General features: G+C 32.7%; 1 protein-coding gene across 14 annotated transcripts in view; it reads left to right on the top strand.

Moving 5' to 3' along the window:
• ATRX (ATRX chromatin remodeler) overlaps nt 1–12,376 on the top strand; it is a 251,334-nt gene that overhangs the window by 142,362 nt on the left and 96,596 nt on the right. For all 14 annotated transcript variants that reach the window (XM_019716363.3, XM_074323977.2, XM_074323981.2 and 11 more), the window contains 3 exons: nt 6,972–7,109; nt 8,482–8,657; nt 9,995–10,112. In XM_019716363.3, the coding sequence (XP_019571922.2) occupies nt 6,972–7,109; nt 8,482–8,657; nt 9,995–10,112 (432 nt within the window). The remainder of the gene's footprint in view (nt 1–6,971; nt 7,110–8,481; nt 8,658–9,994; nt 10,113–12,376) is intronic.

Here is a 12,376-nt window from a genome sequence, read left to right as displayed (position 1 = left end):
TATTTTTTTGTATACAGTTGAAATGATAGTAAAGAAAGCTTCTATATACTCTGTATCTAGATCCCCCACTAACGTCTTACATTGCCATGGTAGATTTGTCACAACTAAGAAATTGATTTGTTGTTGGCATATTGTTAACTCCAAACTACATGTGAATTTCACCAGTTTTTCTAGTAATGTTTGCATTCTGTTCCAGGGTCTGATCCAGGGTACCACATTGCATTTAATTGTCATGTCTCCACAGTCTCCTCTGGTCTATGACAGTTTCTCAGTCTTTATTTTTCATTATCTTGTGTATTGTTCAAGTATCTTATAGAAAGTTTACTAGTCGGTTTGTTTGTGTTTCTTGTGGTTAGACTGGGGTTATAGGTTTTGAAAGAATATACATACCAGAGGTGTAGTATCCTCTCATCACATCATGTCAGGAGTACATTAGATCCATATGACATCATGGTGATGTGAACTTTCTTCACTTGGTTAAGGTAGTGTTAGACAGGTTTTTCTATTATAGAGTTACTGTTTTCACCTGCCTCTATTCTTCGGAAGCCAGTCACTGTCTAGCCCACCTAAGTAGGGGAAGGGCAGAAATTGAGCTCCATCTCCTGTAGTGTATAGTATCTATACATAAAATTTAGAACTTTTCTTCAAGAAAGATATTTTCCTTCTTACCCCTTTTTTAGTCAGTCATTGATTTACATTAGGTTGGTGCAAAAGTAATTGTGGGTTTTGCAATTATTTTTAACCTTTAAAACCGCGATTACTTTTGCACCAACCGAATATTAGTGTAGACTAGTCATCTATTATTAGTTTATGTTAGATTATAAATTAACACTATATTGTTTATTTTGTTGTTTAAATTGTTCCAATTTGTCCATTGGGAGCTCTTTCAGGTTGGTTCCTGTATCCCTTTGATATTTCATCCTTTAATGCTTGTTTTGTTTTATTCTAAGTACTTCATTACATTCTGGAACTATTAGATGCTCCAGGCTCATGTTATATTGTCCCTGACACAAAATCATCAATTTCAACAGGGAACCTTGGTTCCTTTTATTGAAAACTGGTGTTTAGAAACCAAGATCTGAGCTCTGAGTATGTTTATTGCTACTGGAATATCATTACTTCTGGGTCCTCTCAGCAGACAGAACTAGGTGACATGTATACAAATCCATGTATACACACAAATATATCCATTTGTGTATGTATGTGTATGTGTGTCTGTTTGTGTATAAAGATAAACTTGGATTTCATAATAATGTCTTCGCCTCTAATCCAGTATCATAGGGTTCATTTTAGCCTCTTTATTTTGTTAATCTGTTACTTGCCTTTCGAACAGTGAGAATGTTGGCTCCAACCATCCACCATCTATTTACATTCTTGTTCAGTTTCATTATACATGTAAAATAGTTTCAGAATTAACCTTTACCCTCATGAGAAACATTTACCCACTAGAGTAAAGTGTTTATTTGTTATTCTTTTTTTTGTATAGCTTTATAATTTCCAGTTAAATCATCATTTCTTAAAGTTATTTAGGCACTTTTCTTTATTTTGTTTGCATACATTAAAGTTTATTCGTTTTTTTAATTGAAAGTTTATTTGTAGAGTTTGACAGGTTTTGACAAATGAGTAATCTATTTATAATCTCATTACCAATTTTTTTTCCATTTCATAAAACAGTTAATTACTTACTTTAAGTTGTCCTAAGCATGTATTTATTGTGGTAACTTAAGTGTTAATCTACATTTTCCCACAGTTTAATGGCTAGACTTTATTGTGGTAAAATACACATACAATTCACTTAACCATTATAAAGTGTACAATTAAGTGGTAGTTAGTGTATTCACAGTGTTGTGCAACCATCACAACTATTCCATTGAGTTCCACAACATTTCCATCCCTTCAAAAACAAGCCCTGTACCGATTAGTAGTCCCTCCCAAATGTCCCTCCCTTCTTCCCTGGAAACCACCAATCTACTTTCTGTCTCATTATTTGCCTGTTCTGGATGTTTTATAAAAATATTTCTGGACATTTTGTAAAAATTGAATCTTACAATATTTGGCTTCTTTCACTTAGCATAATATTTTCAAGGTTTATCCACATTGTAGCATGTATCAGTACTTTATTCTTTTACATATGCACACACAAACATACAATTCAAGGTACTGTTTGATTTAAACAATAAGATACATCTGACTATGTAATTATATAAAATAATGATAAATTTCTGTATTGTACTGAACCATTTCAGCCAGGCTTGAATTTTCCTATAGAGGAACTTTACTCCAAGTCTCTCTAAATCTCTTTTCTTCTACTCTCTAGCCTCATTGCTGTATTCTCCCGATACTTTCTCTAAAATGATTTCTAAATGCAAGTATTCTCAAACCCTACCACTTTTATATAGTATTGGAATGAGGTTTTCCAGAAAATATATTTCTAAGATAATTAAAACTATTCCTTTTAAACATTAAAGATTTACAAAGTTTTTTATTAGGAAATGTTATATACATTCCTATCTCAATAAACAGAATACGAATAATGTTTTTTAACTTTTTATTGACTCGGGTTATTAATGAATATGTTTACCTTTATCCTCCCTATTTCTATTGCCTCAGATATCCTTACTGAGGATAGGGCTCCCTCTCATTCCATTGCTACATTAATAGATCTTTTTAAGTTAAATTATGAAAAGCAATATATGTTCTTAAGCAAAATGCAAACAGAACAAAAAGGTATATATTGAAAAGTAAAAGTTTCCTTCCTTCCTGTCCCACTGTTGTTTCATGTATATACTTCCAGAAATATTTTATGCTTATGCAAGCATTTATTTTATTTTATTTTTTATTTAGATATAATTGACATATAACATAGTATTAGTTTATATTACATTATATTGCATTATATTAGTTTCAGGTATATAACATAATGATTTGATATACGTATATATTGCAAAATGATCACTGGAGTAAGTCTAGTTAATATCCACCACCATACATTGTTACAGTTTTTTTCTTATGAGAAATTTTAAGATTTACTCTCTTAGCAACTTTTAAATATATAATACAGTATTGTTGACTATAGTTACCGTGGTGTACATTACATCCCTAGGACTTATTTATCTTACAACTGGAAAATTGTGCCTTTTGACCACCTTAGCCCATTACGTTCCCCTTTCCCCCTTCCAACCTCTGACAACTACCAGTCTGTTCTCTGTATCTATGAGTTTGTTTTTTTTCTTTTTTTTGTATATTTCACATAAGTGAGATCATAAGTGTTTGTCTTTATTTGTCTCACTTATTTCACTTGGCATAATGCTGTCGAGGTACATCCACATTGTCACAAATTGCAGGATTTCTTTCTTTTGTGTATGTGTCACATTTTCTTTATCGATTCGTTCGTCAATAGGCACTTCAGTTTCCGTGTCTTGGGTATTGTATTGTAAATAATACTGCAATGAACATGAGAGTAGAGCTATTTCTTTGACATAATGGTTTTGTTTCCTTTGGATATATACCCAGCAGTGCAATTGCTGGACCTTACGGTAGATCTATTTTTAATTTTCCGAGGAACCTCCATACTGTTTTCCATAATGGCTGCACCAATTCACATTTGAACCGACAGTGCACAAGGGTTCCCTTCTCTCCACATCCTCACCAACACTAGTTATCTCTTGTGTTTTTGATAATAGCCGTTGTGACAGGTGTGAGGTGATATGTCATTGTGGTTTTGATTTGCATTTCTCTGATGATTAGTGATGTTGAGGACCTTTTCCTGTTGGCCATTTGTACGTCTTCTTTGTAAAAATGTCTATTCAGATCCTCTGCATGTTTTCTTAATCAGATTTTTTTCCTTAGCATGTGTTTTATATTGCAATGTTTGGAGGTTCCCAAAGTTACCCTCAGGTTCAGTAATTCACTAGGACTCACAGAACTTAGAAAAACTGTTATACTCATGGTTATGCTTTATTACAGTAAAAGGATACAAATTAAAATCAGCAGCAGGAAAAGGCACATAGGGCAGGGCCAAGGGGAGTTCCAAGACCAATCTCTCAGTGGAATCATTTAGACAACAATTCTCCCAGAAATGATGTGTGACAATATGCATGGAATATTGCCAGCTAAGCATGCTCATCTGAGACTTTGTGTCTTGAGTTTGGGCTGAATCACATAGACATAGTTGACCACCCATGTGAGTGAGCTTAGTCTCCAGCCCCTCCAGATGTTGAAAAGATGCCATATCACCAAAGGGTGCTACTCTGACCCCTGTCCCATAAATTATATTGTTAGCATAGACTCTCTGGTGTGTCCCAAGCCATTCAAGTAAACAAAGAAATTATTAGGTGGGACATTCCAAAGGTTAGAGATTACCTCCCAAGAGCTGGAGGTAAGAGCCAAATCTGTTTTGGGCAGGATTTATTCTTTACTTCACTACATCACATACATGTATACATAGGTAAAATCACCACCCTTTTTGAGTTAGTTGTTAAATACAAATGGGATCATAATATAGATACTGCTGCAACTTATTCCTTTCTACTTAGTAATATATTTGACATATTTTTTCAAGTTTAATACATAGAGATCTACATCATTAATTTTAGTTCTGCAACATTCCATTATATAATTTTATTAACTTCTTTTGGCAAGCTTTTTTTTCCTACCATAACAATGCTTCAGAAGATATATATCCTAGAGTACTTGTGAAAGTATATCTTTAGGATAAATTTCCAGTGCATACATTTTACGTTTTAACGGATTGAGACTAATTTAGACTCCCACAAAGCATATGAGAATACCTAGTACCTGTTTCAGCAAACCCTCATGAACACTAAATATTAGGTGGTGGAAATCATTTAAATCACTTGTGTGAAGGTATTTTTTTCTCTTTAGAAAACTTTTTAGGATTCAAAATAATATGCAGTCTTTTAATACAAAGCTAGCTGTAGAGTTTAGCTTTTAGAAATATATTAAGTAATTTGAAAATTACATTTTATTATTTATGTAACCCCATCTGAATATTGAATAACAATTGTATTGTCTAATTATACTGAAGCAGTTAACTTTTATAATCACGTAGAAGATGAATTTTCTCTAATTCCTAACCAGATGGGAGCTAATTGGACAACTGTTGTTGAAATCAATATTTAAGTGATATGTGTGTATGTTAACCAGCAAGCAAATTTTGCATGTGGGATACTTTAGCAAACAATACATGTGTTATATTAATAAAATAAGCCTATGCATTTCTTTCATGAGAGTCACTCAGCTGTGAGCTTTTTTTTTTATACCTTGGGAAGCGTTCTCCCCATCCCTCATACCACTGTAGTTGTTTTCATTGGTTAGTTCCCCCCTACCCCAGTCAAATAATGTTCCCCCCTACCCCAGCCAAATAATGTTAGTTATTTGGCATAAGTTAAATGGGAAATACTGCATGGCCTATTGTGATTTACATATTCTTTCTTTTTTTTCTTGTTTTTAAATTAAAGTTTATTGGGGTGAAAATCGTTAGTAAAGTTACATTGATTTCAGGTGTACAATTCTGTAATACATCATCTATATATTACATTGTGTGTTCACCACCCAGAGTCAGTTCTCTTTCCATCACCATATATTTTATCCCTTTTACCCTCATCAGCCACCCCCCTCCTCCCTTACCCTCTGGTAACCACTAAACTGTTGTCTGTTTCTATGAGTTTTTGTTTCTTCATTTGTTTGTCTTGTTCTTTTGTTGTTTTCAGTTTTATATACCACATACCAGTGAAATCATATGGTTCTCGACTTTTTCTGTCTGACGACTTGTTTTGCTTAGCATAATAATCTTGAGATCCATCCATGCACACAGCAAAAGAAACCATCGACAAAATAAAGAGGCAACCAACCAAATGGGAGACTTTTGCAAATAACGCCTCCGATAAGGGGCGAATATCCAAAATATACAAGGAACTCATACAACTCAACAACAACAACGACAAAAAATAGCCCTATTAAAAAATGGGCAGAGAACCTGAAAAGACGTTTCTCCAGAGAGGACATACAAATGGCCAATAGACATATGAAAAATTGCTCAACATCACTAATCATCAGAGAAATGGAAATAAAACAATGAGATACCACCTCACACCTGTTAGAGTGGCTAGCATCAACAAGACAAATAATAACAAGTGTTGGAGAGGCTGTGGAGAGAAAGGAACCCTCATATACTATTGGTGGGAATGCAGATTGGTACAGCTACTATGGAAGGCAGTGTGGAGGTTCTTCAATAAATTAAGAATAGAATTACCATATGACCCAGCAATCCCTCTCCTGGGTATCTACCCAGAAAATCTGAAAACATTTATCCATAAAGACATATGTGCTTTGATGTTCATTGCAGCTTTATTTATAGTGGCCAAGACATAGAAACAACCAAAGTGTCCTTCGCTAGATGATTGGATAAAGAACATGTGGTATATATACACAATGGAATACTCTTCTGCCATAAGAAAAGATGAAATAGTACCATTTGTAACAACATTGATGGATCTTTAGATTATATATTATTTTTTTAAAATGTAACTTTTGAAATTTGATATTTATGTAAATTGTTAGTCTTACGTGATAGTTTCAACTTTATACACTGGTGCTGAATACTTCTTTAGATACTGTTTTTCATTCATAAAAGATACTTGTTTTTTCAAATACCTCTAATCTGTTGGGGGAATCTTTTCAGCCATGTGATCATTTTTATTCTTGCCTATTTTTGAGTACCATCTGTAGTAGTACTTTTAATACTCTACTTTTGGGGTGTAATTAACACTAGTTTTGCCACAGTAACTCAATACAGCTGCAGATCAAATATGACTGTTCTTATAAGGATGTTTTTTCATCTTCCCGCATGAGCAGCATTGTAAAAGGATTAACTTCATATACTTAAATAAATTACAGTTTCATATTTGTTATATATTAATTAAATGTTGTTTTTCTATTCGTTTTGATAGGGCCTGACTTTGTTGTTTGTGATGAAGGCCATATTTTAAAAAATGAAGCATCTGCCGTTTCAAAAGCTATGAATTCTATACGATCAAGGAGGAGGATTATATTAACAGGAACACCACTTCAAAATAACCTAATCGAGTGTGAGTTAACATCGCAATTGTGCTGTAGAATATTAGCTTTGCCACTTTGCCATTTGCCTTTCTTCTGTTTAGTATAGTCACTGACCATGATCTACACACATATGTCCATCTTAGTCTATTGTGAAAGAATATCTTACATTTCAAGTGGAGTGCTCTGTATGTATGAATGGTAAACTAGTCAAGAGGTGTTCCACTGTGAGTGTTCAAACATAAATATAGAATTTAAAATATATGTAAAAATATCATAAGTCTTAATTGATTACTTTGAAAGAACAAATGGATTTGTGATTACTTAGAGATACTTTAAGAAAATACCGAGGGTGCCAAAAAATGTATACACCTGACTTGTATTCATCTTTTGTTATCAGTATATATTGAGTATTATAATTTTAAGACAGTTTTTTTTTTCCTTTCTTAAAATGTGTATGTATTTTTTGGCATTATCTGTGTATCCAGTTTAGGGAGGGAGGTACTGATAGGAAATTGAAAAGAGATGCCAAGTGTGAACATTTCAGGAAGGTGAAGATGACAGGAAAGCTGTGTTGAATCCATGTCAGGATAGAGTTTGCTGAGGCGGAGGATGTGAACTCTATGAAGTGACTTGTGAATTTCCCTCGTTTCAATATGTGTGTGATGACACTAAGGAGGCAACGTGAGTCATTCAGCAAATAACAGATTGAAATTTCCTATTGTAATCAGTTGTAGTAGCTTTTTGTCGTTTTTATGTTATTTCCATTCATTTAATGTATTTATAGTAACTTAACTTTTCTATTTCATTGTTTGTAATTCTGGTTATTATTTCACTTTAGCCTATATTTTATCTTTGTTTTTATCTGTTCCAGTTTCCCCTTATTCTGTTACCCCACTTAAGCTATTTCACATTGTGGTCCTGTTTGTATAGAGTAACTGATAACTCTGTTAAAGACTTCTGAAACTAAATCAGTAAATATAAAATTTGATATAGTAACTTACTACCTGATTTTATTATTTTGATTTGGAATCTGTGTTTTTTCCCCACAAGATACCGTTGCTGACCTTAAAGTTATGGTTAGAATTATAGAATACTTGTTTTATATTTCATATACATTGTAAATAATAGTGAGTTAGAGTAAAATGTTCTTAGGATTTTTTTAAACATTCATGTCTAGAATTTAGAGGTCGTTATTTGAATTTATCATCAGGTTGAAGTAATCCACTTCTAGGTCAGACTTATAACCAGTGTTTAGTCTACACTCAGTTTGGTGTTCTTTCTTTGTAGCTAAATTCTGATTCTTCCATGACTCGCATTTTTGACATGAGCATTTTATCAGAGAAATTTCCTGAGTCCTGTTTGACATTATTGTTGTTAATGAACTCATGTCTTCTCTCTTAGATCATTGCATGGTTAACTTTATCAAGGAAAATTTGCTTGGATCCATTAAGGAGTTCAGGAATCGATTCATAAATCCAATCCAAAATGGTCAGTGTGCAGATTCTACCATGGTAGATGTCAGAGTGATGAAAAAACGTGCTCACATTCTCTATGAGATGCTAGCTGGATGTGTTCAGGTACAAATTCATTCCATAGTAATATAGTGTTACTTGATTATATTGCAATCCCAAAATGTTTTGTGAATTTAGACTTCATTTTGTGTTTTCTTCACCCCCTTTTTAGTATGTAGTGTTACAGTTAAATCTCCTTCCATAGTCTTCAAAAGTTTATTGACTTTAAAAAGAGTTCCGTTGAGAAGTTTAGAACATAATTGATTATTTCATTTGCCAAGTGTATGGCTTCATGTTTTAATATGTTAATATTTAGATTCCTCATCCTTAAGATAGGGAATATGTAAAAGGAACACAGCTATTATGATTAAGAAATTCCTGTGCTCACCCTAAATCTATAGTATTCTAAACTTTGCTTATTTGAAATGGATGTAGGAAAGGCAATTATGAATTATGAGAGGTGCCATTTTTAATGTAATCCTGATGAAACAGTTTAATTATTGTCAAGTACATACAAAAACCTGAATGGTCTAGTAGTGTTGTTTACATGTGGCTCTTCAGTGAGTAGGTAAGTATGTGGAGACTGAGCCAGCAGTTAATAGATCTCAAGATTCACACTATTTCTTCCAATATTAATGGTAGCCACAAAGATGTTGTAACAAATGAGATAGGCTATTCTTCTGCCTGTGTTTACTACCATCATAAAAGGCAGTCATTCTGTTTGTTCAGGTTGGCCACAGGTACCAGCAAATACTGTGGTTCTGTATTGCTGCTACTACGTAGGTAGCATTTTTCTGATTTAGGTAGTCATTTGTATCTTGCATATTAGTGTTCTTTCTTTCCAGTTCCTATAATTAAATGGTTTCAAGAGTGCTTATATATACATGGCTTGTTTTCCCAATTGGGCAAAGATTCCCGCTGGAGTTATGTGTTATCCTCTGGCATATTGGCACATCTTACACAAAGGACGACCCAAACTGCGTCTGACTTTGATTCATCTGTTTTACTGTATGATTAAAGCAAGTATTTTTGCTAGCACTACATACTACATCCCTTCCCGGCCTTTTTTTAATTTTCTTTTTTTATATCTAGAGGATAACCATTTGAAAACCTATATTGCTCACTTGGTAATATGACCACTTCAATTTAAAACTTATATTGCAGTGTCTTTTTGCCAGTGCATCATATTGTGTAGTCATATGAAATACATTAACTACAATCATATAGGAAATCATAGTGTGATTAAAGAGGGTAAATATGTTTTAAGAAAATGTTTTCTTTTGTTTGATACCTATTTATTTATGTGTATGTTTTAGCTGTAAGGAATGATGATTCTTAGAGCAGTTAATTCCCGTCATATGTTTCAATTAACTAATTTTCATTCTCTTTCTTGTTAATTACAGAGGAAAGATTATACAGCATTAACAAAGTTCTTGCCTCCAAAACATGAGTATGTGTTAGCTGTGAGAATGACTCCTATTCAGTGCAAGCTCTATCAGTACTACTTAGATCACTTAACAGGTAACAAATACACTTAGTTTCTTGTTTTGATCTTCTCTCTAAAGACATTCTTTTTCTGTAGAATGCTGTATTGGTAATTTTACCATGTAGTTGTTCTTTTTCAATTTTGCATTTGACTACATAGGTAATGCTTATTTTGTAAATGCACAAAATATTTCTAATTAAAAAAGCACTAATATTGTCAAAATACAATTAAGGAATAAACCGGTGAAAAACCATACACAGCATGTATGAATAATGCCCTTTATATGCAAAGAGCTTTTATTTAAGAAAAGTTATGAATATGAATAAATCCATAAAAGAAGATATATAAAATTTGTGTATCATTAAAGCAACATTCAACCACATTAATAATAAAAGGCATGTAAATGAAATCTATGAAATTATTTCTCAGTTATCAAATTGACAAAGGTTGAAGGAAAGGAAGAGGCAAAATACAAGGCAGGACATATATTATGTTCCCACTGTTACAGTAAAAATACATATAAATACCTAAAATACATAAAAATGTTAACAAAAATTGTTTCCTGGGTGGTTTCATTATGATGGACTTTTAGTTTATTCCTTATTCTTTTCTGTGGGCTTTAAAAAATACAATGAATAGGTATTGTTTTATCACCAATAAGCTTGTGTCTGTGTGTGTCTGTCACTGTGTGCCTGAGGTAGTCACTGTTCACAGAACATAACCTGGTTTCTGTTTGTCCTGGAGTGAGATTTCTTACTTGTTGGTCACTTTATTCCAGTATCTTTTTCCAAGTGATGTGTCAGGTTTATTCAGGTGATATAGATTAGAGGGTGCCCTTCAGCCATTGTGGATGCAATAACTGATCAAAAAATAATGGACAGTGTAAGTACACACACATATTAAAATGTTACAGTGATGCATATATCAATAGTTACAGTGATGCTCTTCGTAACAGCTGTACATTTTATAAAGTAGAATAATGATAGTGGTCCACAAGAATTGTTCTGCTTTCAGGCAAACAGGATTTGAATTTTAGTATTCTATAGAAGTGCTTTTTTGCTATATTATGAGAACAGAATTTTCTTATTGACTTTTGGAAGAAAATCACTTCCAATAAGGCACACATTTTCATTTGTATATCAGAGGCTGTAAGATTTTTTTTATACCATTCTGTTTTGAATGATAATTGCAGACAGAATTAAGTAATCAAATGTATTCATGATAATGAGAGAATTACTGTATGTAGTTTAAGAAAAAGAGTGATGTTCAGACCTATCTTTCATTGATTTCTGAGTAATACAGGATACTGAATTTGTCATTAATTTAATGTTTTTTCCATTTCAAATTGTTTTAGAGAAAGTGCTAGTTACAGTGTTTTCAAATATTAACAGTGTTTTCAAATATTAGAGAATCAGTTGTATTTAATAACCAATAGCAAAATGTTAATAGCTCATTTATAGAAGTTAAAATGTACTCTTTTGAAAGCAATGCAATATTTAAGAAGGTGGTCTGCGTCTTTGTGACGTTAATTGATAGGGATAAATATCTAAAGTATTAATTGCCAAAATTTCAAAACTCTGAAACATGTAATTGCCAATATACAATTTGGTGCCCTGAATATTTCAGTAATGAAAAGGTCTGGGTTTTCCTCATATTAAATGTGACATTGTTTGTTTCCTTAAAGTAGAGCACCCTCAGTTAATAGCTCCTTTTAGAAAACTTCCATAAAAAGCCTAAAGTCTACTCTATATTGATTCTTACTACAAACTGTCACAGTGTTTCTCCAAAAATGTCACCGACCTATTTCACTTGTATGTGAAATGTTTGGTATTTTTATCTGTTAGATATTCCAAAAATGCCTTTGTTTCTATATTTGACTATTTTTTGATTCTACTTAGTTTTATGAAGTTCACTTAAATTTTGCTTTTTTTATGCAAGAAAATACTTTACTGTTGTACAATCATGTCCTGGTGGTTTGATTGTTTACAGGATATTCCAAAATAAAAGGACTCTGAAAGGTTTTAATTTAGGATAAATTACCATAACATGATGCAACCTATGCTCCTTTATGATAATTATAATATAATGGTTCCATTCAATGCAGGGTATACAGTGTAGATGCATAACCAATGTGCTGTACACTGAAGCTGATTTAGAATAATAGTGTATGTCATATATATATGTGTGTATATATATATTCATATTTATTCACGGAAGGTGGAGTATAGCATAAGGAAGATAGTCAATTGTAACAACTGTATAAGATGTCAGAGGGGTAGTAGCTTGGGAGAGGGAGGTT

Source organism: Rhinolophus sinicus, chromosome 18 (genome assembly GCF_057876585.1).
Source record: "Rhinolophus sinicus isolate RSI-liver-muscle chromosome 18, RSI-T2T, whole genome shotgun sequence".
NCBI lineage: Eukaryota > Metazoa > Chordata > Mammalia > Chiroptera > Rhinolophidae > Rhinolophus > Rhinolophus sinicus.
Note: the sequence above shows the minus strand (reverse complement) of the source record. Positions and strands in the feature narration are given on the sequence as shown.